Here is a 27,665-nt window from a genome sequence, read left to right as displayed (position 1 = left end):
CACTAGATAGCAGAGCCACAAAGTCAAAATGTCTATATGTAAGAATTCATGAAAACAAAAATGAGCTTTTTGGTCTTAATTTAAGGTTAGGGTTAGGCATAATGTTTGCAATGTAGTTAAGGTTAGGTTTAAAATCATATTTTAATAAGATAAATTGTAGAAATAGGCGGGGTTTACGACTTTGTGGCTGTGGTAACTAGTGACGACCCGAGTGCCGGGAGATGCTCTCGTCGCAAGAGAAAACAAGCAGAGCAGCAGAAACATAAAATCCCAGAATCGAGGCCTATCGTGACAGGTAAAGAAGATTTGCAAAAATGTTTGTGTAGTTGCTGTTTCTATAGAGGTTGGAGTTTGTTGAAGTACTTTTAATGTAAAGTTGGTAGCTGACGATGCCATCAACCAGAGATGCTAGCCAACTGATTAACGTTAGCTGTCTAGCCTAGCGCATTTTTCTGGGCGGTGGGTACCATAGCAACCGCTTAAGAAACAGGCATTATTCATGTAACTAGCAGCCAGACATGCTAACCAAGACGTGGCATTGAGATTAAACACTTGCATCTACAATGTTTGCAACCGATATGATTTAGAAAAGCATCGTTAGTAGTAATATTTTATGTTCCTTACTATTTTGTTGATGTTATCCAACTGTCACTGTCTGCCTTGGGTAGCTAACGCTACTTAAAAGCAATTGGCTAATAGTTAGCTTGTCAGTTGCCAGGCTGGTCAGACAGCTATCTCAAAGATAGAAGAAGGGTTAGTTACCAGTATTTGTGGCTAACTTTAGCATAGCTAGCTAGCGGCTGACTTGCTGAGCTTAGTTAGCTAGCATGTGCAAACAAGCTAGCTAACTAAGTAGCTAGCCATCCGACTAACGTCAATGATAACTACTGTAGCTAGTTAACACGTTCATTTGTGCTAACCAAAGAGTATCTGCGCCAACGTAACGTAAGTGCAGGTTACAACCCCCAAGAAGATGGTCATTTTCTTTGTGGGGGGGGGGGGGGGGGGTGATTAAAACAACCCATTCTGTTACCAAACTTTGCATCTGAAAAGTGTCAAATCTGACTCTCAGCATCATTCTGTTATCATGGAATTGCCCTAGCGCTAATGTAGCTAGCTGGTTATATGCTCACACTTTTGGTGGGGGTTGTAACCTGTACTACATTAACACAGATAATCTTTGGTTAGCACAGATGAAAGTGTTAGCTAGCTAGCTATATCTTTGACTTTAGTCAAATGGCTAGCTAGTTAGCATCATTCTGTTACCGTGGCCACAGACAGTATAGGCTTCGTCCATGGTCTTGAAGGACTTGACAGCGAAGTGTTAAATAAAAGGCCATTGCCCCTCTTACTCCATTTCATTGGTGATTTTCACGAAACTTCCACTTGACAAAAAATCCTCTTGGAATAGTAATATTAGGATCTGTATTTCTTTTTCATAATTATGTTTATTGATCAGATATTATGCATTTTATCACAATCTCCAGAACTAACGTTACCAATGCAAAAATGCTCATTACTTTACTGCAACAGTTTAAGTTAAACTAGTAAGAAAATACCTTTCTAATATTTCTTTACATTGCTCACCTAATGCAAAGGCCTCAATTAAACAACACTGAAAACAAGTATATTTCAAATTAAATTACAATTAATTTGTCATTTCTCATTAACGCAAACTTTTCTGAATGTTTATTTTTTTCTTCATTACTTGTGTATACATGTTAGTTTTATATCAGACTATCAGATTAAGCCAACATTATTAAAGTATGTTTTATTTTTCATATTTCCCCAAAATTGGGGCATTACAGTAATGATAAGAATGTTTCGGTATTGATAGTTTGCCATTGGGCCATATTAGAGATTCATTAACCCAAAACAACATCAAACTGTCGTTTGATAATCTCAAACGAGTTGTATAATACAAAAATCACTGATCTTAATGCAACTGACTAGCATAAATATAAGTACTGTAATTGTGGGCAAGTACAGTATTTTCAAAAGTAAACTTTTGAAAAAGTAAATTCTCCCAGGTCTTCACAGATAATATTGCTGTATTAGGATGTGGATATGTGTGGTTCTAAGGTATTATAGATGGGATCCTGTGGGCAAATGGCATAACATGATATGCCTATAAAGTATCTAAATATACTGTTTTGGGATATCAAACAGTATAGGTACGGTGGCTTGCGAAAGTATTCACCCCCTTGGCATTTTTCCTATTTTGTTGCCTTACAACTTGGATTTAAAATAGATTTTTTGGGAGTTTGTATCATTTGATTTACACATCATGCCTACCACTTTCAAAATATTTTTCCTTGTGAAACAAACAGGAAATAAGACAAAAAAACTGAACTTGAGCGTGCATAACTATTCACCTCCCCAAAAGTCAATACTTTGTAGAGTCACCTTTTGCAGCAATTACAGCTGCAAGTATCTTGGGGTATGTCTCTATAAGCTTGGCACATCTAGCCACTGGGATTTGTTTTCTCCCATTCTTCAAGGCAAAACTGCTCCAGCTCCTTCAAGTTGGATGGGTTCTGCTGGTCACACAGATTCTCAATTGGATTGAGGTCTGGGCATTGACTAGGCTATTCCAAGACATTTAAATGTTTCCTCTTAAACCACTCGAGTGTTGCTTTAGCAGTATGCTTAGGGCCATTGTCCTGCTGGAAGGTGAACCTTCGTACCAGTCTCAAATCTGGAAGATTGAAACCGGTTTCCCTCAAGAATTTCCCTGTATTTAGCGCCATCCATCATTCCTTCAATTCTGACCAGTTTCTCAGTCCCTGCTGATGAAAAACATCCCCACAACATGATGCTGCCACCACCATTCTTCACTGGGATGGTGTTCTCGGAGTGATGAGGGATGTTGGGTTTGCGCCAGACATAGCGTTTTCCTTGATGGCCAAAAAGCCTAATTTTAGTCTCATCTGACCAGAGTACCTTCTTCCATATGTTTGGGGAGTCTCCCACATGCCTTTTGGTTAACACCAAATGTGTTTGCTTATTTTTTTTTCTTTAAGCAATGGCTTTTTTCTGGCCACTCTTCCGTTAAAACCCAGCTCTGTGGAGTGTGCAGCTTAAAGTGGTCCTATGGACAGATACTCCAATCTCTGCTGTGGAGCTTTGCAGCTTCTTCAGGGTTATCTTTGGTCTCTATGCCCTCCTTGCCTGGTCTGTGAGTTTTGGTGGGTGGCCCTCTCTTGGCAGGGTTGTTGTGGTGACATATTCCTTCCATCTTTGAATAATGGATTTAATGGTGCTCCGTGGGATGTTCAAAGTGTTTTTTTTTTTGTACAACCAAACCCTGATCTGTACTTCTCCACAACTGTGTCTCTGACCTGTTTAGAGAGCTCCTTGGTCTTCATGGTATCTCTTGCTTGGTGGTGCCCCTTGCTTTGTGGTGTTGCAGACTCTGGGGCCTTTCAGAACAGGTGTGTGTGTGTGTATATATACAGTTGAAGTCGGAAGTTTACATACACCTTAGCCAAGTACATTTAAACTTAGCTTTTCACAATTCCTGACATTTAATCCCAGTAAAAATTCCCTGTCTTAGGGATGTTACGATCACCACTTTATTTTAAGAATGTGAAATGTCAGAATAATTTATTTCAGCTTTCATTTATTTTATCACATTCCCAGAGTGTCTGAAGTTCACATACACTCAATTAGTATTTGGTAGCATTGCCTTTAAATTGTTTAACTTGGGTCAAACATTTAGGGTAGTCTTCCACAAGCTTCCCACAATAAGTTGGGTGAATTTTGTCCCATTTCTCCTGTCAGAGCTGGTGTAACTGAGTCAGGTTTTTAGGCCTCCTTGCTCGCACACTTTCAGTTCTGCCCATAAAATGTCTATAGGACTGAGGTCAGGGCTTTGTGATGGCCACTCCAATACCTTGACTTTGTTGCCCTTAAGCCATTTTTCCACAACTTTGGAAGTATGCTTGGGGTCATTGTCCATTTGGAAGACCCATTTGTGACCAAGCTTTAACTTTAACTGATGTCTTGATGTTGCTTCTATGTATCCACATAATTTTCCTACCTCATGATGCCATCTATTTTGTGAAGTGACCAGTCCCTCCCGCAGTAAAGCACCCCCACAACATGATGCTGCCACCCCAGTGCTTCACGGTTGGGATGGTGTTCTTCAGCTTGCAAGCCTTCCCCTTTTTCCTCCAAACGTAACGATGGTCATTATAGGCAAAAATTATCAGACCAGAGGATATTTCTCCAAAAACTTTGTCCCCATGTGCAGTTGCAAACCGTAGTCTGGCTTTTTTTATGGCGGTTTTGGAGCAGTTGCTCCTTCCTTGCTGAGCGGCCTTTCAGGTTGTGTTGATATAGGACTCGTTTTACTGTGGATATAGATACTTTTGTACCTGTTTCCTCCAGCATCTTCACAAGGTCCTTTGCTGCTGTTCTGGGATTGATTTGCACTTTTCGCACCAAAGTACCTTAATCTCTAGGAGACAGAACGTGTCTCCCACCTGAGCGGTATAACGGCTGCGTGGTCCCATGTTTATACTTGCGTACTATTGTTTGTACAGATGAACGTGGTACCTTCAGGCGTTTGGAAATTGCTCCCAAGGATGAACCAGACTTGTGGAGATCTACAAAAAAAATTCAGGGGTTGGCTGATTTCTTTTGATTTTCCCATGATGTCAAGCAAAGAGGCACCGAGTTTGAAGGTAGGCCTTGACATACATCAACAGGTACACCTCCAATTGACTCAAATGATGTCAATTAGCCTATCAGAAGCTTCTAAAGCCATAACATCGTTTTCTGGAATTTTCCAAGCTTTTTAAAGGCACAGTCAACTTAACTTCTTGGTGACAGGGGGTCAGTATTGAGTAGCTTGGATGAATAAGGTGCCCAGAGTAAACTGCCTGCTACTCTGTCCCAGATGCTAATATATGCATATAATCATTAGTATTGTATAGAAAATTATCTGAAGTTTCTAAAACTGTTTGAATGATGTCTGTGAGTAGAACAGAATTCATATGGCAGGCAAAAACCTGAGAAAAATCCAACCGGGAAGTGGGAAATCTGAGGTTTGTAGTTTTTTAACTCTGCCATTCCAATATACAGTGCAAATGGGGTCATATTGCACATCCTAAGGCTTCCACTAGATGTCAACAGTCTTTAGAACGTTGTTTCAGGCTTCTACTGTGAAGGGGGGCTGAATGAGAGGGGATTGAGCCAGGTGTCTGGCAGAGTGCCACAGGCTCGTCACAAGAGAGTTAGCTCTCTTTCCATTGCTTTTCTACAGATATAGGAATTCTCCGTTTGGAATATTATTGAAGATTTATGATAAAAACATCCTAAAGATTGATTCTATACTTAGTTTGACAAGTTTCTACGGGCTGTAACGGAACTTTTTAAACTTTTCTTTCGACGTTCGGCTGGACCTGCACAAGCTTTTGGATTTGTTTACCCAACGCCCTAACAAAAGAAGCTATTTGGACAAAAATGATGAACTTTATCGAACAAATCAAACATTTATTGTGGAACTGGGATTCCTGGGAGTGCATTCTGATGAAGATCATCAAAGGTAAGTGAATATTTCTAATGCTATTTCTGACTAATGTTGACTACACAATATGGAGGATATCTTTTTGGCTGCTTTGTTGTTTGAACGCTGTACTCGGATTATTGCGTGGTTTGCTTTTTCCGTAAAGTTTTAAAAAAAAATCTGACACAGCGGTTTTTTTATTTTTTTATTTCACCTTTATTTAACCAGGTAGGCTAGTTGAGAACAAGTTCTCATTTACAACTGCGACCTGGCCAAGATAAAGCATAGCAGGGTGAATAGACAACAACACAGAGTTACACATGGAGTAAACAATAAACAAGTCAATAACACTGTAGAAAAAAAAGAGTCTATATACATTGTGTACAAGAGGCATTGAGGAGGTAGGCGAATAATTACAATTTAGCAGGTTAACACTGGAGTGATAAATGATCAGATGGTCATGTGCAGGTAGAGATACTGGTGTGCAAAAGAGCAGAAAAGTAAATAAATATAAACCGTATGGGGATGAGGTAGGTAAAATTGGGTGGGCTATTTACCGATAGACTATATACAGCTGCAGCGATCGGTTAGCTGCTCAGATGTTTAAAGTTGGTGAGGGAGATAAAAGTCTCCAACTTCAGCGATTTTTGCAATTCGTTCCAGTCACAGGCAGCAGAGAACTGGAAGGAAAGGCGGCCAAATGAGGTGTTGACTTTAGGGATGATCAGTGAGATACACCTGCTGGAGCGTGTGCTATGGGTGGGTGTTGCCATCGTGACCAGTGAACTGAGATAAGGTGGAGCTTTACCTAGCATGGACTTGTAGATGACCTGGCGCCAGTGGATCTGGCGACGAATATGTCGCGAGGACCAGCCGACTAGAGCATACAGGTCGCAGTGGTGGGTGGTATAAGGTGCTTTAGTAACAAAACGGATGGCACTGTGATAAACTGCATCCAGTTTGCTGAGTAGAGTATTGGAAGCTATTTTGTAGATGACATCGAAGTCGAGGATCGGTAGGATACTCAGTTTTATGAGGGTAAATTTGGCGGCGTGAGTGAAGGAGGCTTTGTTGCGGAACAGAAAGCCGACTCTAGATTTGATTTTAGATTGGAGATGTTTGATATGAGTCTGGAAGGAAAGTTTACAGTCTAGCCAGACACCTAGGTACTTATAGATGTCCACATATATTCTAGGTCGGAACCATCCAGGGTGGTGATGCAAGTCGGGCGTGCGTGTCCAGGCAGCGAACAGTTGAAAAGCATGCATTTGGTTTTTACTAGCGTTTAAGAGCAGTTGGAGGCCACGGAAGGAGTGTTGTATGGCATTGAAGCTTGTTTGGGAGGTTAGATGGCACAGTGTCCAAGGAAGGGCCAGAAGTATACAGAATGGTGTCGTCTGCGTAGAGGTGGATCAGGGAATCACCCGCAGCAAGAGCAACATCATTGATATATATATACAGAGAAAAGAGTTGGCCCAAGAATTGAACCCTGTGGCACCCCCATAGAGACTGCCAGAAGACTGGACAACATGCCCTCCGATTTGACACACTGAACTCTGTCTGCAAAGTAGTTGGTGAACCAGGCAAGGCGGTCATTAGAAAAACCGAGGCTACGGAGTCTGCCGATAAGAATATGGTGATTGACAGAGTCGAAAGCCTTGGCCAGGTTGATAAAGACGGCTGCACAGTACTGTCTTTTATCGATGGCGGTTATGATATCGTTTAGTACCTTGAGCGTGGCTGAGGTGCACCCATGACCGGCTCGGAAACCAGATTGCACAGCGGAGAAGGTACGGTGGGATTCGGGATGGTCAGTCATCTGTTTGTTGACTAGGCTTTCGAAGACCTTAGATAGGCAGGATGGATATAGGTCTGTAACAGTTTGGGTCCAGGGTGTCTCCCCCTTTGAAGAGGGAGATGACTGCAGCAGCTTTCCAATCCTTGGGGATCTCAGATGATATGAAAGAGAGGTTGAACAGGCTGGTAATGGGGGTTGCGACAATGGCGGCGGATAGTTTCAGAAATAGAGGGTCCAGATTGTCAAGACCAGCTGATTTTGTACGGGTCCAGGTTTTGCAGCTCTTTCAGAACATCTGCTATCTGGATTTGGGTAAAGAAGAAGCTGGGGAGGCTTGGGCGAGTGGCGGAGGGGGGGGAGCTGTTGGCCGAGGTTGCAGTAGCCAGGAGGAAGGCATGGGAAATGCTTGTTGAAGTTTTCGATTATCATGGATTTATCAGTGGTGACCGTGTTACCTAGCCTCAGTGCAGTGGGCAGCTGGGAGGAGGTGCTCTTGTTCTCCATGGACTTTACAGTGTCCCAGAACTTTTTGGAGTTAGAGCTACAGGATGCAAATTTCTGCTTGAAAAAGCTGGCCTTTGCTTTTCTGACTTCCCTGAACAGTTGCACATCGCGGGGACTATTCGATGTTATTGCAGTCCGCCACGGGATGTTTTTGTGCTGGTCGAGGGCAGTCAGGTCTGGAGTGAACCAAAGGCTTATATCTGTTCTTAGTTCTGCATTTTTTGAACGGAGCATGCTTATCTAAGATGGTGAGGAAGTTACTTTTAAAGAATGACCAGGCATCCTCAACTGACGGGATGAGGTCAATATCCTTCCGGGATACCCGGGCCAGGTCGATTAGAAAGGCCTGCTCGCAGAAGTGTTTTAGGGAGCGTTTGGCAGTGATGAGGGGTGGTCGTTTGACTGCGGGCCCATAGCAGATACAGGCAATGAGGCAGTGATCGCTGAGATCCTGATTGAAGACAGCGGAGGTGTATTTGGAGGGCCAGTTGGTCAGGATAACGTCTATGAGGGTGCCCTTGTTTACAGATTTAGGGTTGTACCTGGTGGGTTCCTTGGTGATTTGTGTGAGATTGAGGGCATCTAGCTTAGATTGTAGGACTGCCGGGGTGTTAAGCATATCCCAGTTTAGGTCACCTAACAGAACAAACTCTGAAGCTAGATGGGGGGCGATCAATTCACAAATGGTGTCCAGGGCACAACTTGGAGCTGAGGGGGGTCGGTAGCAGGCAGCAACAGTGAGACTTATTTCTGGAGAGTAATTTTTTTAATTAGCAGTTCGAACTGTTTGGGTATCGACCTGGAAAGTATGACATTACTTTGCAGGCTATCTCTGCAGTAGAACTGCCAAAGGGGGCAGAGTTGCAGTCTATCTTGGCGGAAAATGTTATAGTTGGGTATGGAAATCTCAGAATTTTTGGTGGCCTTCCTAAGCCAGGATTCAGACACGGCAAGGACATCAGGGTTGGCAGAGTGTGCTAAAGCAGTGAGTAAAACAAACTTAGGGAGGAGGATTCTGATGTTGACATGCATGAAACCAAGGCTTTTTCGATCACAGAAGTCAACAAATGAGGGTGCCTGGGGACATGCAGGGCCTGGGTTTACCTCCACATCACCCGCGGAACAAAGGAGGAGTAGTATGAGGGTGCGGCTAAAGGCTATCAAAACTGGTCGCCTAGAGCGTTGCATTAAGGAGAATTATATCTCTTCCATGTATAACACTTGTATTTTCATCAACATTTATGATGATTATTTCTGTAAATTAATATGGCTCTGCAAAATCACAGCATGTTTTAGAACTACTGAACGTAGTAACGCGCCAATGTACAATTAGTTTCTTTGATATAAATATGCACTTTATCGAACAAAACATACATGTATTGTGTAACATGAAGTCCTATGAGTGTCATCTGATGATCATCAAAGGTTAGTGATTCATTTTATCTCTATTTGTGCTTTTTGTGACTCCTCTCTTTGGCTGGAAAAATGGCTGTGTTTTTCTGTGGCTTGGTGGTGACCTAACAATCGTTTGTGGTGCTTTCGGTGTAAAGCCTTTTTGAAATCACACTGGCTGGATTAACGAAAATGTTATCTTTAAAATGGTGTAAAATACTTGTATGCTTGAGGAATTTTAATTATGAGATTTGTTGTTTTGAATTTGTCGCCCTGCATTTTCACTGGCTGTTGGCGAGGTGGGACGCTACTGTCCCAGAGAGGTTAAACGGAACCCAAACCGGCTGCGTGCGTGCGCCATTGTGCATACATTTATTTTGTCCCCCTACACCAACGTGATCATGACACGCAGGTTAAAATATCAAAACAAACTCTGAATCAATTACATTAATTTGGAGACAGGTCAAAAAGCATTAAACATGTATGGCAATTTAGCTAGTTATCTTGCACTTGCTAGCTACTTTGTCCTATTTAGCTAGCTTGCTGTTGCTAGCTAATTTGTCCTGGGATATAAACATTGAGTTGTTATTTTACCTGAAATGCACAAGGTCCTCTACTCTGACAATTAATCCACACACAAAGCGGTCAACTGAATCGTTTCTAGTCATCTCTCCTCTTTCCAGGCTTTTTCATCTTTGAACTTGTAATGTGATTGGCATCTACACTTTCATAGTATTACCACGACAACCGGCAAAACAGTTCGTCTTTCAATCACCCACCAATGAGACGGCACGTGGGTACCTGCTTCTATAAATCAATGAGGAGATGGGAGAGACAGGACTTGCAGCGCGATCTGTGTCAGAAATAGGAACAACTTCTATTTTAGCACTTGACAACGCAGACGCTCGTTGGCACAATAATTGAATAATATATATGCCTAAATTTATTTTGCAACTCTTGCGTCGGTGTGGTCAGCCTATTAGTGTATGTAAAATTTCTGACTGACTGGAATTGTGATACAGTGAAATCTGTCTGTAAACAATAGTTGGAAAAATGACTTGTCATGCACAAAGTAGATGTCCTAACCAACTTGCCAAAACTATACTTTGTTAACAATAAATTTGTGGAGTGTTTGAAAAACTAGTTTAAATATATATATATATATGAGATCATGTGACACTTAGATTGCACACAGGTGGACTTTATTTAACTAATTATCTGACTTTTGAAGGTAATTGGTTGCACCAGATCTTATTTAGGGGCTTCATAGCAAAGGGGGTAAAAACATATGCACGCACCACTTTACTGTTCTTTTATTTATTTTTATATATAGTATATATTTTTTTTCATTTCACTTCACCAATTTGGACTATTTTGTGTATGTCCATGACATGAAATCCAAATAAAAATCAATTTAAATTACAGGTTGTAATGCAGCAAAATAGGAAAAATGCTAAGGGGGATGAATACTTTTGCAAGGCACTGTATGTGCTAAAACAGGTACACATCAAAATGTTGGATATCCTCGTTTTTAAGTGGTGGGGTTGCTCTTTGCTGAAACACAAACTCCAGATCGTGGCTTTATGTAAATTAAATGTGGTTTATACACCCATATTTCTTGACAACTCCTACTTAATAAAATAACTAATGTTTTACAAAAAAAAATTTTGGAGAAGAAAGTAAAAGTGCAATATGTGCTATGTAAGAAAGCTAACGTTTCAGTTCCTTGCTCAGAACATGAGAACATATGAAAGCTGGTGGTTCCTTTTAACACGAGTCTCCAATATTCCCAGGTAAGAAGTTTTAGGTTGTAGTTATTATAGGACTATTTCCCTCTATACCATTTGTATTTCATTAATCTTTGACTATTAGATGTTCTTATAGGCACTTTTTATTGCCAGTGTAACAGTATAGCTTCCGTCTCGCTCCTCCCTGGGCTCGAACCAGCAACACAACGACAACAGCCACCATCGAAGCAGCGTTACCCATGCAGAGCACGGGGAACAACTACTAGAAGGCTCAGAGCGAGTGACGTTTGAAACACTATTAGCGCGCGCTAACTAGCTAGCCATTTCACTTTGGTTACACCAGCCTCATTTCGGGAGTTGATAGGCTCTAAGTCATAAACAGCGCAATGCTTGACGCACAACGAAGAGCTGTTGGCAAAACGTACGATAGTGCTGTTTGAATGACTGTTTACGCACCTGCTTCTGCCTACCACCGCTCAGTCAGATACTTAGATACTCGTATGCTTGCATGCTCAGGCAGATTATATGCAACGCAGGACACGCTAGATAATATCTAGTAATATCATCAACAATGTGTAGTTAACTAGTGATTATGATTGATTGTTTTTTATAAGATAAGTTTAATGTTAGCTAGCAACTTACCTTGGCTTACTGCATTCGCGTAACAGACAGTCTCCTTGTGGAGTGCAACGAGAGAGAGGCAGGTCGTTATTGCGTTGGACTAGTTTAACTGTAAGGTTGCGAGATTGAATCTCCCGAGCTGACAAGTTGAAAATCTGTCGTTCTGCCCGTGAACGAGGCAGTTAACCCCACCGCTCCTAGGCCGTCATTGAAAATAAGAATGTGTCCTTAACTGACTTGCCTAGTTAAATAAAGGTATTTAAAAAACGGCAAATCGGCGCCCAAAAATACAGATTTCCGATTGTTATGAAAACTTGAAATCGGCCCTAATTAATCGGCCATACCGATTTTTAATCGGTCGACCTCTAGACCACATCACTGAAGCCCATTCATGCCTCCATTTAGGTAATTAATGGAACGTTTTTCCCAATTTGAGTTTTTTTAGCCATTTCGGTAATGAGAAGGTCATGTGTAGTAAAGGCGTTTGAGAATAAGATCCTCATTCTGAAGGCATATAAATTAAGAAATTAAATGAACTTGTGCTCATCTAAGGATATCCACGATGCATGTACTGTAGGCCAGCTGTGCCACCAGAGACTCTGGGTTCGTGCCCAGGCTCTGTCGTAACCGGCTGCGACGGGGAGGTCCGTGGGGCGACGCACAATTGGCCTAGCGTCGCCCGGGTTAGGGAGGGTTTGGCCGGTAGGGATATCCTTGTCTCATCGCGCACCAGCGACTCCTGTGGCGGGCCAGGCGCAGTGCCGCTAACCAAGGTTGCCAGGTGCACGGTGTTTCCTCCGACACATGCGCGCTGTGTTAAGAAGCAGTGCGGCTTGGTTGGGTTGTGTATCGGAGGACGCATGACTTTCAACCTTCGTCTCTCCCGAGCCCGTACGGGAGTTGTAGCGATGAGACAAGATTGCAGCTACCAAAAAACAATTGGATACCACGAAATTGGGGAGAAAAGGGGGTAAAAAAATTAAGAGTTTTTACAGCAACTTCAAAAAGTGATACGGTAATAAGAAACACGTCCACAAACTATATTTATTACATAAAAACAGTCATGTAAACTGATACTAGTTCACCATTTTTATGATTTATGGACAAACTTTTTTATTCAAATAAGTTAGAAAAACCTAGTCATTGGATAAAATTACCTAATCTAGATGCATTTCGGTAATGAGAATTTGGGGTGAAAATGTAAAAAACTCAGGCGGAAATGTAAAATATATTTTTAAATAAGCCACTGTGCCATAAACTAGGCATCTTAGTCTTCAGAATGATAGTTGCAGATGCATCATGGGTTTTCTAACTCAATTTGCTACCCGTCTGCTGAAATTGCTGGACTTCGCTCAATGAGGGTCAGTTGCACTTCATGAATTTTAAGCTACTATGCATTTCCTGGAACTGTGTCGTTGTGTTTACAGAGTGAAGAACTGTGATTTTTAGAGGTTCTCCTCTACCTGTTTGTTTTTCCGTCAGTTAACTGGTGTTAGAATGGATGACGACTGCAATGGCCGTCCCTACATGTCAGGTAAGTGTATGGAGGGCAGGGCATGGACAGTCCTTTGTAAACTCAGCAACAAAAAAAAAAGTCGCTTTTTCAGGACCCTGTCTTTCGAAGAATTTGTAAAAATCCAAATAACTTCACAGATCTTCATTGTAAAGGAGTTAAACAAGGTTTCCCATGCTTTTTCAATGAACCTTAAACAATTAATGAACATGCACCTGTGGAACGGTCGTTAAGACACTAACAGCTTACAGACGGTTGGCAATTAAGGTCACAGTTATGAAAACTTAGGACACTAAAGAGGCCTTTCTACTGACTGAAAAACACCAAAAGAAAGATGCCCAGGGTCCCTGCTCATCTGCGTGAACGTGCCTTAGGCATGCTGCAAGGAGGAATGAGGACTGCAGATGTGGCCAGGGCAATAAATTGCAATGTCTGTACTGTGAGACGCTTAAGACTGCGCTACAAGGAGACGGGACGGACAGCTGATCGTCCTTGTAGTGGCAGACCAAGTGTAACAACACCTGCACAGGATCGGTACATCCGACCATCACACCTTTGGGTCAGGTACAGGATGGCAACAACTGCCCGAGTTACACCAGGAACACACAACCCCTCCATCAGTGCTCAGACTGTCCGCAATAGGCTGAGAGAGGATGGGCTGAGAGAGGCTGGACTGAGGGCTTGTAGGCCTGTTGTAAGGCAGGTCCTCACCAGACATCACCGGCAACTACGTCGCCTATGGGCACAAACCCACCGTTGCTGGACCAGACAGGACTGGCAAAAAGTGCTCTTCTCTGACGAGTCGCGGTTTTGTCTCACCAGGGGTGATGGTCGGATTCACGTTTATTGTCGAAGGAATGAGCGTTACACAGAGGCCTGTACACTGGAGCGGGATCGAGGTGGAGGGTCCATCATGGTCTGGGGCGGTGTGTCACAGTATCATCGCACTGCGCTTGTTGTCATTGCAGGCATCTCAATGCTGTGCGTTACAGGGAAGACATCCTCCTCCCTCATGTGGTACCCTTCCTGCAGGCTCAACCTGACATGACCCTCCAGCATGACAATGCCACCGTTCTGTGCGTGATTTCCTGCAAGACAGGAATATTAGTGTTCTGCCATGGCCAGCGACAAGCCCAGATCTCAATCCCATTGAGCACGTCTGGGACCTGTTGGATCAGAGGGTAAGGGCTAGGGCCATACCCCCCCAGAAATGTCTGGGAACTTGCAGGTGCCTTGGTGGAAGAGTGGGGTAACATCTCACAGCAAGAACTGGCAAATCTGGTGCAGTCCATGAGGAGGAGATGCACTGCAGTACTTAGTATCTGGTGTGGCCACCAGCTGCATTGACACTTACTTTTGATCCCCCCCCATCCCCCCCTTTGTTCAGGGACACATTATTCAATTTCTGTTAGTCACATGTCTGTGGAACTTGTTTGGTTTGTCTGTTGTTGAATCTTATGTTCATACAAATATTTACACATGTTAAGTTTGCTTAAAATAAATGCAGTTGACAGTGAGGACGTTTCTTTTTTTGCTGAGTTTATTAGCGGACTTGCTGACCTTATGGTTGACATTATCGAGATGGCTGAATGAACTGTCAGTAGGCCTACATCATTTTTTGTGTGTGGACAGCAGGCAGTGGAGACTCTTCGATGGAGAGGGAGTTTTCAGGGGCCCTTGGAGGCCCCACAGTGAGCACCCCCAACAGCCAGCACACTTCTCCCAGCCGCTCTCTTAGTGGTAAGTTCCAATTTGTCAATTCCTTTGTCTTTGTAGTACAAGTACTGAACTTTATTATTCCCAAGGGAGAGTATGGTAGTTGGTTTTATGGCTCAGATGTTTTTGTTTTACTTTAGCAAGCACATCCGTGTTTCTGCTCACATCATATGTCCCTCTCCTGGTCTAAACCCTGTCTCTCTCCAGCCAACTCCATCAAAGTGGAGCTGTACAGTGATGAGGAGCCGGGCCGCGGCACGGGGCCAGAGGATGAGAGAGGGGACAGGGTGGAGGAGGGGGGTTCTGAGCAGGGAGGAGAGGCCGGAGGAGGGGGCTACAGGGAGCTGGCCAGTCCAGAGCCCATGTCACCAGGAGGTGCCATCCGGCTGCCCAACGGAAAACTCAAGTGTGACATCTGTGGGATGATCTGCATCGGGCCCAACGTCCTCATGGTGCACAAACGCAGCCACACAGGTGACTGATCAATTGATTGAGTGATTGATTGATTAGTCCTTTATACAAAAAGATGAGGTTAGTTTGTTGCGCAGATCTGCCCCGAAACCAGGTTGACATTGTAATTTGGGCACGTGATTGGGAGTGAAACTGATTTCAAACTGGTTTGTACGGAGTCGGGTGTGTAAACTAGTATGTGCCTCCTCCAGGTGAGCGGCCATTCCAGTGTAATCAGTGTGGGGCCTCTTTCACCCAGAAGGGGAACCTGCTGCGTCACATTAAGCTGCACTCGGGGGAGAAGCCTTTTAAATGTCCCTTCTGCAGCTACGCATGCCGCAGACGGGACGCTCTTACAGGCCACCTCCGCACTCACTCGGGTGAGAGGGATATACATACTGTACACACACACACACACTTGGGTGAGGAAAAGAGGGTCTGAGTTGAGCATGTCAGTTCCTGAGCAAAAGACACAGACCTAGAGTTCTGTATGTATTAAAGGTATGTTGACTTTGTCCCCAGTATCGTCTCCCACAGTGGGGAAGCCCTATAAGTGTAGTTACTGTGGCCGCAGCTACAAGCAGCAGAGCACCCTGGAAGAGCACCGTGAACGCTGCCACAGCTACCTGCAGAGCCTGGAGACACAGCAGCCAGCCAGCGCTCACACTCAAGGTAGTGGAGAAATAACACGTACACACATACTCACACACTGCAAGTTACTGCTTCTATCTATGGTGTGATCATATCTTTTATAGAAGAGGAGCTGAGGGACCTGGAGTTCATGCCTGACAACCTGCTGCAACCTTCCTCAGACAAGATGGCGTTCATCGATCGGCTAGCCCACAGCATCACCAAACGCAAGAGATCCACACCACAGAAATTTGTAGGTAAGCAGTTATTTGGAATTTGTTTATGGGTAGGTGAGCAAAGACACCGCTCAAACACAGGTAACACAAAGGGTACAAGATCATTCATGACATCAGGTGTCAGTTTAAAAATAATGAAGACCTGCACATCACTAGTTTCTCCCTATGAGTTGTGGTACCGTGTGATTCCATGCCTATCTGCCCTGCAGGACAGAAGCACATGCGCCTCAGTCTGGCCGACACGCCTTACGAGCTCAGAACCGCCTTCGACAAAGACGGGGTTACGCACCACGGTGGTCTGGAGCAGCCACACTACACTAGCCTGGGAGGAGGGTACCTGGGGGGACAGGGAGTTGGAAGTGGTGGTGGATCTGAAGGCCTCCGACCCCTACGCTTGCCTCTCCCTCACCCCTCCTGCCTGTCGGAGCTCCGGCCGGTCATCAGTTCGGCTCACACCCCCATGGCTACGCTGGGGCCGAGGCTAGACTGCACTGGGGCCGGGGCTGGCCTAGGGTCCACGGGTGTGGGGGGCAGGGAGGCTGCAGAGGGCCACGAGGACCTGCCCCCTGGACGCAGCCACGGCCCGTCACCTAGCAACGGTTGCCAGGACTCCACGGACACAGAGAGCATGCCGGATGAAGTGTTTAGCAGTGTAGCGCCTGCCCTGCCGCTCCACAACAACCACAATCACCACAACCTCCACCACCTCCACTCCAACCACCACCCTCCCCCTCCACCCCTACTGCACCACAGGGGCATGGACAGCCCAAGCCATGCTAAAGACAGGGATGGAGAAAGGGACAGGGAGGAGGGTGGCCACCCTGCTTTCCCCCCTCCCCCTGCCCTGGCCCCAGGCTCCCCCACCTCAAGGCAGGCGTTTCGGGTGGTGGATGGAGAGGGGCACACAGTGCGCTCTTTCCGCTGTGAGCACTGCCGTGTGCTCTTCCTGGACCACGTTATGTTCACAATCCACATGGGCTGCCACGGCTTCCGCCAGCCCTTTGAGTGCAACATCTGTGGCCACCGCAGTCAGGACCGCTATGAGTTCTCCTCCCACATTGTCCGCGGAGAGCACCTGCCAGGCTGAGGCTGGCTGGATGGGCCTCTGTACTTAGGGCTGTTTTTACTCTGAGAGAAGGGCCTGCTTGGGTTTGGTCTGCACTGCATCACAAGAGGGGGTAGAAGGGGAAGGGTAGTAAAAAAAAAACACTAAAAAAAAACTGCTTTTTGTAAATGATTTGTACACAAGCATTGATACTGATATCACATAAACCTCAACTTCAAATAGGCACACTAGAATGGCTCAATTGCGTCACTTAAAAAAAAAAAAAGGGAGAATCCTCACTACTCTGAATACACTTTTCAAAATGTATGAATTCTTGCCAGAAAATGCTAAGATGAAGAGTAAATGCACTTTTCTATCCTCAGAAGTGCCTTTCTCTGGTGTGGTCTGTCTACCTTTCCTCTCTTATCCGGGTAAAAAACCGGGCGCACAAAACAGTGATGCTACTAGCTAGACAATGTGATTTATATCAGACTTTGTTTTCCTCTACTGCACTTTAATCAAGATTTTATCAAAAATTTATAATAATGCAAGAAAACAAACAAACAGTTGTCAATGTGCACTTCGTTGTGCTTGCAAGCTGTAGTCAGACATCAGTAGTCGAGTCAGACATCAGTAGTCGTCTTTAGATGCCGTTAGGCTTCCTCGGAATTTGTCCGTTTAACAAAGCCCTATTTGAAAAGCACTTTTAAAAAATCCATTCCATTCCCTAACATGCTTAGTCCCTGGTGGTGTGGCAGACAGACAGTGTTGTGTAAGATTGTGTATTTGATGTATAGTAGGTCATGTATTTTAATAACAGTTGCGGTGCAGGCCAGGCCCAGGATCCCAAGTCAAATAGTAACAAGGATTTGAGGGGTTGGCCTCAAATGAGTGCACTTTCCAATTTCAGTTTGTGTGTGTGTGTTGGTTCTTTTGGAAGTTTAGTAAGTTAAATGAGAGCGAGTTGAAGGCTATTATCAGTGTGAATGTTGTGGGGTGGAATGGGGTACAGTATGTTTGTTTTTGTTTAATTTGATTGCTTTTGTTGCACTGAGATATAATTATATTAAACTATTTTATAGAGGTTATTTATGGCCTGCACATTTCTCTGTGCAGTGTGTTGAAAGAAATACATATTTTTTTTCATTCATCTCCACAAAAGGAGAGCCACTGCCACTATTTTGGAGTTGACTTCAACAAAGGGTGGAGATTGTTGGCAATTTTAGAAGGTCCCTGATATCCCAATGTGTTGCTTACTATGAAACAAACCAAAACCAATATTATTTATTTAAGTGAGACTTAAAACAATTGTTGTATATTCATTGTATTGTGCCTTTCATGACATTGACCTTGCTGACAATTCTTGCCAATATACATTTTTCCACCCATAAAGATATCATTGACGTTACATGAAATATCCCAGCTGGCCCTGCTAAATGCCCAAGCTGAATCCAAAATGTCCCTCTACTAATCACACATTTTAATTTGCAGTCACTAATTTCTTAAGTGGCCTAATGTAGATATAAATTGTATAACCTCATCCCAAAAGGAAAGAGACAAAGACATGTTAAAGAGAATAACTTTTCATATATGAAAGGTTTAGAAATAAGTACATGTGCATGAGATTGTTTGTCACCTGCTGCTAAGGCATGAATGTGTGTGTGTGTGTGTGTGTGTGTGAGACCACAGTTGTCGGTGGTTAAGATTGAGAAGGTGATTCTTCAGAAGTGACTTTGAAATGCTTATTTTCGTTCAATGATTTTCTTTCTCATCGGACTTGTAATTGTTGTTTTTATAGAGAGCACTGACGTTGGTAAACATTTTCCTTGGAATCAGGAAGCATTCAGATCCCTTCAGGCAACTTTGACCAAGGGAACGTGATGAATACACAATTTTTGAATGAAAAGAAACAGTTTGGGCAGTTGTGGACCTACTCTTTTACCCAATCTCTTAGTCTTCATATTGAATGAACTTGGAAGCCTGTAGGATTTATAGTTCTTGATTAGGGCCCAGAGTTTCCCATGGTCAAGCAAAACTCCTGGCCCTACTCATGACACAGATTAAGTATGAGAGACAGGAAAATCTGCTGTGGCTGTGGGATTTCTTTTATTTTTAATAAATGTGAAACTCTTTACCTCAAATGATAATTGCCTCTGTCGGGAGTATGGGTTTGGTGATGTTTGAATTTTTCTGTGGTTAATTTGAAGGTTTTTAAGTTGGTTTTGGCAGCCCTGTATCTTCACTTCATTTAATATTTAATGAATCTTACAAAAAAGGAATGTGCTTTGAAGTGGACTGTATACAAGAAAATGCCTCATCCCAATGTCAGAAAAGACACAATCTTCTAAAACAATTACATAGCACTGAAATTGTACTGAATTACAGGGCATAGTTGCACTTAATCAGTTGCATTAAACTTCATCTGTAATGCTGTTCTAAACGTAATGCCTTATGAACGGATATGTAATTACTGTTCAAAGTAGAGAAATTATATATCTAATGTCATCCGAAATGGTTGGATTATTGAATTGACGTGGAAGTTCTGCATTGATCGTTTGACGGCAGTTCCTGGAAGAGCAGGTTTAGGTGTCTCCAGATGTGTTTCTGTGTGTAAATCTTGCTATTGTGCCTTTGCCCCCCGCGCCCCCTCCCTCCCCCTCTTAGGTTTTCACTGTTTGATGTTGGCTACATCAGATTTGAGGACAGAACACTTGGCCATGGGTCTTGAAAGCTCAATAAACGGTAACACACATTGATGTCAAATGCTAGGTTTCCATCAAATTGGTGAAAGATTTTAATGTGAATATTCAAACATCCGCATAAAGAAAATGTGAATTTACCCACCAAACTGACTTATTGCAGATATAAATCAGTGCGTGATGACGTAGTGCACAATGTACTTTTTCGCTTAAGTTTATGTACCGAATAAAAAAAAAAAATCTAATGTTCAATGTGTTTCCATCGCATTTTCAATTCTACTGATAGTTTTATCACAAACTGTTATATTAAATAGCAAATGTGCTTATTCTGGTCTTAGCACTTGCGCCCTAGCCAACACCTTGCAGTTCAGGTAGGTTAGTCTACAAACATGAGATTATTATGATTTAAGAGTAACAACATTTGTGTTTGTCAAGCATCGATCATGTCACCAGAATAAGACCGTGCACTTCCACCACGCTGTGAAGTTCAGAACTTATTTCATCTGTAACCTAATAAACTGCATGGTTTCCAGAGTCGTAGTGGGAGGACCACACACCGTGTCATCACGTGACTCCCAAGTTTACTTCCATATGATAGTTATATCAATATTTGCGCATAAAGGTGTTTCCACTGCCAGTTCTCGCATACATTTTACCAACACAAAAAGATCCCACCATGTCAAAAGAACAAATTCTGTCGCCATTTTATAAAATTGTCCTGAAACTTGTTTCCATCACAGCTGTTGTGATTTGTCTTTATACGGTATGACTTTACTCACATAACTGGATGGAAACGTGGTTAGACACATTTGGAATGTTTTGTTTGTTAATTATCAGTGTTAGTTCTAGCCATTTCACATCAGTCACCAATCTGACAACTAGCTACACAGGCAGCCCAATCAAAAGACCAAATAGTGAAAAGATCAGAATAGGGCTGCCTGTGTAAATGCAGCCTATGGGAGAATCTTAATTGCATACTCCTCACGACTTCCTCAAAATCCATTGGAGGAGAAGGTCAGAGGGGAGGGACCTCTGGCTTTCTCATCCAATGGGTTATGAGGAGAGAGAATGCAAGAAGTATGCAATTGAGGTTCTCCCAGTGACAATGGGGGGGGGGTCGATTTAATTGTGCCTGTGCAGGCATGTTTTGCACCGGCTGAAAGTTGACTACATTCGATTTGGAACCGGGCTGCCTCTGGCATGAGCCAAGTGTCCCGACCTGTCCGATTGCAAAGTCGGCTCAAAACAAAAGTTACGTAATTAAGCAGGTAAAGTAACGAGAAGGATTCTGTTTTCACATGCGAAAGGGATTGCTTTTGATAACGCTTTGTCCGCCTTACCAATGAATTAGTTTGACAATTTTGAAAATGTATTTTTAGGAAAGAGCTGTACGATGCCAGCGTAATAACACTCCCTCATTGACTGTCATTCCACAAATCAGGCTGATGGCACAGCACAAAACTCTGTAGCTTGTAGTTGACTCATCTCACAGTTTAGCTTTAATTTAAAATGTGCCTAGGACTTTACTCAGATCTGTGAATTATGATGCAAAAACATCTTTGTTCTGTAAACCAAATGGCATGTACAGTTTTTGAACAGAGCTATATTAAAGAGCCCAACTGAATTTATAGCAGATATGTCTGGGCTTTGGTAATAGTGTGAAAAGGCAAATTCAGTGAACCTAACTCGACAAGGGTAATTGGACAGGATGTATCTCATACTTGCCCTGGCTGTGACCAGTACAGTTTCTTTCACATGAAATCCATTTAGGACAGAAGTTCAGCAGAAAATCCCTGAGAAGGTAATCCTGGATTTGATTATTTGGATTACAGTTATGCTTTTAAAACCTGGTGCATGAGGTAACAATGCTGTTTGCAACACTTTCCTTATTCAGCTTTCTCCAAATAGTCTTGAGGATAAATGATTCAAGCTTATTTTGTATTTCTCCTTAACAGCCACCCCAGCTTCAGAGAGAACATTTTATTACTGACGTGCTCTTGTTTTTGTGGTTGCATTTTGCCCTTGTTTGAATGTGTTATTTTTCAAGGTTTCTCTATTGCACTGTGTTTGTGTTCCCTTTGACTTGACTATCTGCTCTGTCACCTTTTCTCCTCCTGCCCCTTGTGAATGGTGTGGATTCGCTTTAACTACTGCAGAGCCTTTTTACATGTACCATAATGTAATTAAGTATGTGTAATCAAGATTAAACTACTGTAAGTTTTGTACTGTATTGGAGAGTCTATTCCAAATAAATAAACTTTACTTGGCTGGCTGATATTTCCTACATTGCTAAATAAGAGTCAGATATTTCTAAAGAGGAGAAGCTCTGGGTGGGCCACCCTGTAAAAAGATAACATATGCCATCAGAACAGTAGTCCACAATCACACCATGTAATAACAGCCAACGTTAGAGGAAAAACAGGAATGGCAATGTTAATTTCTGGATATGGTTGAGTAGTCTCTTAAATGCATGTAGATATCTAGACAGAAGGCTTTGTCCAGGCCACAGGTGTCCAATTCATCCCATGGAGGGCAGTGTCTACGGGTTTTCACTCCTCCCTTGTACTTAAAGCCTAGTTTCAAGCAGATCAAGAGTTAACCCGCGATAGCCAACACCCGCATAGCTGATGTTTTGGCGGCGTCTGAGGTGTAAATGCGTTAACTGTGAAATCGGTGCGCAGCTGCTCTTGATCATTGACACAAAACCACACCCTCCCACTCGTGTTAGAAGTTCAGAACGAGAACGTGTAGGCGGCAGGTAGCCTAGTGGTTTGAGGGTTGGACTAGTAACCGAAAGGTTGTAAGATTGAATCCCTGAGCTGACAAGGTAAAAAATCTGTCAATCTGCCCCCGAACAAGGCAGTTCAAATGTATTTATATAGCCCTTCGTACATCAGCTGATATCTCAAAAGTGCTGTACAGAAACCCAGACTAAAACCCCAAACAGCAAGCAATGCAGGTGTAGAAGCACGGTGGCTAGGAAAAACTCCCTAGAAAGGCAAAAACCTAGGAAGAAACCTAGAGAGGAACCAGGCTATGTGGGGTGGCCAGTCCTCTTCTGGCTGTGCCGGGTGGAGATTATAACAGAACATGGCCAAGATGTTCAAATGTTCATAAATGACCAGCATGGTCAAATAATAATAATCACAGGCAGAACAGTTGAAACTGGAGCAGCAGCACGGCCAGGTGGACTGAGGACAGCAAGGAGTCATCATGCCAGGTAATCCTGAGGCATGGTCCTAGGGCTCAGGTCCTCCGAAAGAAAGAATTAGAGAGAGCATACTTAAATTCACACAGGACACCGGATAGGACAGGAGAAGTACTCCAGATATAACAAACTGACCCTAGCCCCCCGACACATAAACTACTGCAGCATAAATACTGGAGGCTGAGACAGGAGGGGTCAGGAGACACTGTGGCCCCATCCGATGATACCCCCGGACAGGGCCAAACAGGAAGGATATAACCCCACCCACTTTGCCAACGCACAGCCCCCACACCACTAGAGGGATATCTTCAACCACCAACTTACCTTCCTGAGACAAGGCCGAGAATAGCCCACAAAGATCTCCGCCAGGGCACAACCCAAGGGGGGGCGCCAACCCAGACAGGAAGATCACATCAGTGACTAAACCCACTCAAGTGACGCACCCCTCCTAGGGATGGTATGAAAGAGCCCTAGTAAGCCAGTGACTCAGCCCCTGTAATAGGGTTAGAGACAGAGAATCCCAGTGGAAAGAGGGGAACCGGCCAGGCAGAGACAGCAAGGGCGGTTCGTTGCTCCAGAGCCTTTCCGTTCACCTTCACACTCCTGGGCCAGACTACACTCAATCATATGACCCACTGAAGAGATGAGTCTTCAGTAAAGACTTAAAGGTTGAGACCTAGTTTGCGTCTCTCACATGGGTAGGCAGACCATTCCATTAAAATTGAGCTCTATAGGAGAAAGCCCTGCCTCCAGCTGTTTGCTTAGAAATTCTAGGGACAATTAGGAGGCCTGTGTCTTGTGACCGTAGCGTACGTGTAGGTATGTACGACAGGACCAAATCAGAGATAGGTAGCAGCAAGCCCATGTAATGCTTTGTAGGTTAGCAGTAAAACCTTGAAATCAGCCCTTGCCTTTGCAGGAAGCCAGTGTAGGGAGGCTAGCCCTGGAGTAATATGATCAAATTTTTGGGTTAAACCAGTTAAACCACTATTCCTAGGCCGTCATTGAACGTAAGAATTTGTTCTTAACTGATTTTCCTGTTTAAATAAAGGTAAAATAAAAATACATACAGAACCAGTTAAAAGTTTGGACACACCTACTCATTCAAGGGTTCTTTATTTTTACTATGTTTTACATTGTAGAATACTAGTGAAGACAAACTATGACAAAACACACATGTAACCAAAAAAAGTGTTAAATAAATCCAAATATTTTATATTTGAGATTCTTAAAAGTAGCCACCCTTTGCCTTGATGACAGCTTTGCACACGCTTGGCATTCTCTCAACCAGCTTCATGAGGTAATCACCTGGAATGCATTTCAATTAACAGGTGTGCCTTGTTAATTTCTGGAATTTCTTTCCTTAATGCGTTTGAGCCAATCAGTTGTGTTGTGACAGGGTAGGGGGGTATACAGAAGATAGCCCTATTTGGTAAAATACCAAGTCCATATTATGGCAAGAACAGCTCAAATAAGCGAAGAGAAACAACAGTCCATCATTACTTAAAGACTATCTATCAACCTAATCGAGGCGTAAATTACATCTCACATTCCAGTATTTGAAATGTAAACTAGGTTACATGCGATTTATCTTAATGCGACTCCGTGCAGCCAATGGAAAGGTTTGCTTTAAGTATAATTCCAGGAGCCACTTGTGGATTTGACAGCTCTAACGCAGCTTCACCTCGACACCGCCAAAACAACTGCTATGCGGATCTGATTGAATAAAGCCCTAAGGTCACTGATTAGTTAGGAACTCTCCTCACCTGGTTGACTAGGTCTTAATTGGACAAAATGCCAGAGCTTGGTGCTTGAATATTCACTCTGGGCCTGAAGCGGGGTGGTGGTGCGTAGTCCTTCCTAGCCTCTGTGGAGGGGTTCCTGACCACCTTACTGTGGAGGGCATAGCTCACACAGTAGTGCAGCTTCACATACTGTAGAGCTTGGGAAAAATGTAGGCTGCACAGAGGAAAGGATGTTTGAGTATGAAGTGTAATAAACCACTGATCTGGTGGATCTAATCAAGCAAAAGACAGATGCTTCAGTGCAGTGTCATTCAATGATGGTCCTGGGGACCGACAGTGTGCCTAACGGCATCACTCATGACGAGTTACCCTCAGACCAATCTACTCACAATCAAACACGCTAGCCTCGGAGATGTCCCTAACAGCAGCAGCCTCAACAATGTTCTTGATGACAAACTTTTTGATGGCCTTGTCCTTGGGCATACGGCGAGCACAGTTGCTGCAGCGGATGGGCTGCACATGCCCACGGCCCTTCATGGCACGACCGCAGTTCCTTCTCTTCTTAGTCTAAACAAAGGCACAATGGATGTCTTGAAACATGAGCACAGAGGCTCACTGTCAAATTATTCACAAGGGTTTTTCAACTCCAGTCCTGGGGACCCCACTGTGTGTACAGGTTCATTCCAGTCAATTAGGTACTCCAATTTCACTTAAGTTCTGTGTCAGTAATCTCAGTATAGAATACTTTGTTACACACAAACCTAGAGTGCAGAAAAATAACCAACCTGCAATGTACCGACTCTTTCTTGAGAAACCAAAAGACAAAACCCATGTTCCAAGCAGCCTCAAGTTCAGCTTACTCAACTTGAGCATTATTCAGCCTACATAAAATGTGTTCATATTTACATTTCCTACCTGAGCGTTTCCTAGCAGTCCAGTGGTCTTTGCCAGAACAAGTAGGTAGCTCGTTAGTTGGTCCAGAGTTGTGCAATAGTTAATTGCATAAACTTAATTAATCAAGTTTTTTTTACACTTCAGAACATAAACTGATTGGATGTCAATAGGGGGGGAACTGTACATTTAAAACCCACCACCTTATTCCATTACTTTACCCTATCTGAACCTACCCCAGGACAACAATCTAAGAGGACAGGACACTGCCACTCAACACACCATGTACTTGTTCTAAAGTCAAATCTCATACCCCCAAGTACTTCTCTGCAGCTGCCACCACAACATATATTTTCTGTGGTTTAGGTTCCATCTCTGCGGTACAGTTGATAACCATTACTAGGAACGCTAGTTGGCTACCTTACTGAAACATATATCACTCATTGGCCTATCCCTCTGTTCTGTCACAGATCTACTATTCACGGGGATCCTCTCAGAATCCCTCACCCTTCATCCACCTTCCTCTACTTCCTTCACGTCCTCAGCATGCGACATCTTCTCTGACCCTGGCCACATCAACCTGATTCTCTCGCACCCCACACCTCCGACCCCCAGCAACAGACCGAACTAACTATATCTCTCCAGCACTTAATATACCTCACTGCTCCAACACCCTCGAAGGACACAGAAAGGACTCATATACATTTGTCTTATCAAATTAATCAATTATTGACTTATTTTAGTTCTACAAAATAAACAATTGCGGAAGGATATGGGGGCTTAATGTATCTTTGTCAGTAGTTTTTGGGGTGGCAGGTTAACTGCCTTGTGGTTAGAGCGGTGGGCCAGTAACCGAAAGGTTGCTGGGTCGAATCCCAGAGCTGACAAGGTAAAAATCTGTCATTCTGCCCCATAACAAGGCAGTTAACCCACTGTCCCCTAGTAGGCCGTCATTGTAAATAAGAATTTGCTCTTAACGGACTTGCCTACTTAAATAAAGGTTAAATAAATAAAACATTTGTAGTCTTTCATTTCCCATGATGGATTTTCATGAATGTGCAGTTTACAAGCATTTGTTTGTTGTATTACAAATGACATTTCTCTGTTTCTCTGTTGATCTATGATGTTACAAGTGTACTGTCGCTTTGGCGATCCAAACCTTCTGTTTAATTAATTGGACATAATTTCAATTTGTTAGAGGGAAAAAACATGCGTCCATATTTTCCTGTCTGTCCTGGACAGCGAGACATGTCTCCATGCACCCCTCGCACACAGAACCTGGCGTAGTCGGCCCTGCCCATCACACGTTTTCATTGGTTGAGGCGCATTCGCATTCCACCACCTCGACACCAAAGACGTTCTATCTGTCATGGTATCTCATCCGTAAACACGTATATATAACAGATCAGCTATCTTGCATCTCTAGCTAGCTAGTTGGCTAACATTATAGGTTTACAAAGTCATGTCTAACAGTCATAGCCAAAATCACATCACGCCGCCTCAGAGTTGTATTACCAAAATGGTTTGAATGTACCGCTGGCAATATTTTTATTGGATGTTACATTTCAAGAAACATTAACCACACTGCTAACCATATACCTAACCCTAACCTTAAATTAAGACCAAAAAGCATTTTTTTTGTTTTCATTAACTTTTAAGACATAGACAATTTTGAAGTTATGGCTGTGGTGATTAGTGGAAACCCTTGGGTGCTGTGTGTGTTCATCACTGTTTTCAGACCGGGTAGGACACATTTTGCTGCGATTTGTTCCATATGCTAGTTTGCAACATTGCAGAAAATGTTGCAATCCATTACGGTTACTAGTTACCTGTCCAAAATTGTAATCGGTAATGTAACTTTTGGATTACCCAAACTCAGTAACATAATCAGATTACATCTCGTTACTTTTAGATTACTTTCTCCTTAAGAGGCATTAGAAGAAGACAAAAATGTATG

The 27,665-nt window shown here is 43.2% G+C and overlaps 1 protein-coding gene and 1 pseudogene across 1 annotated transcript; one reads left to right on the top strand and one right to left on the bottom strand.

The window, feature by feature from the left end:
* Positions 1–226: 226 nt before the first annotated feature.
* LOC139371075 (zinc finger protein Eos-like) lies at positions 227–20,762 on the top strand. The gene is made up of 8 exons (XM_071111124.1): positions 227–295; positions 13,058–13,109; positions 14,721–14,828; positions 15,012–15,278; positions 15,467–15,634; positions 15,777–15,926; positions 16,010–16,141; positions 16,330–20,762. The coding sequence occupies exons 2-8, from the start codon at positions 13,073–13,075 to the stop codon at positions 17,205–17,207; spliced, it is 1,740 nt and encodes a 579-aa protein (XP_070967225.1). The 5' UTR covers positions 227–295; positions 13,058–13,072; the 3' UTR covers positions 17,208–20,762.
* Positions 20,763–24,853: 4,091 nt separating this feature from the next.
* On the bottom strand, positions 24,854–26,081 carry LOC139369453 (small ribosomal subunit protein eS26-like; annotated as a pseudogene).
* Positions 26,082–27,665: the final 1,584 nt, after the last annotated feature.

The sequence above is a fragment of the Oncorhynchus clarkii genome, chromosome 17, assembly GCF_045791955.1.
Source record: "Oncorhynchus clarkii lewisi isolate Uvic-CL-2024 chromosome 17, UVic_Ocla_1.0, whole genome shotgun sequence".
Classification (NCBI taxonomy): Eukaryota; Metazoa; Chordata; class Actinopteri; order Salmoniformes; family Salmonidae; genus Oncorhynchus; species Oncorhynchus clarkii.
The sequence above is the reverse complement of the archived record's forward strand: the minus strand, read 5'-3'. Positions and strand labels throughout refer to the sequence as shown.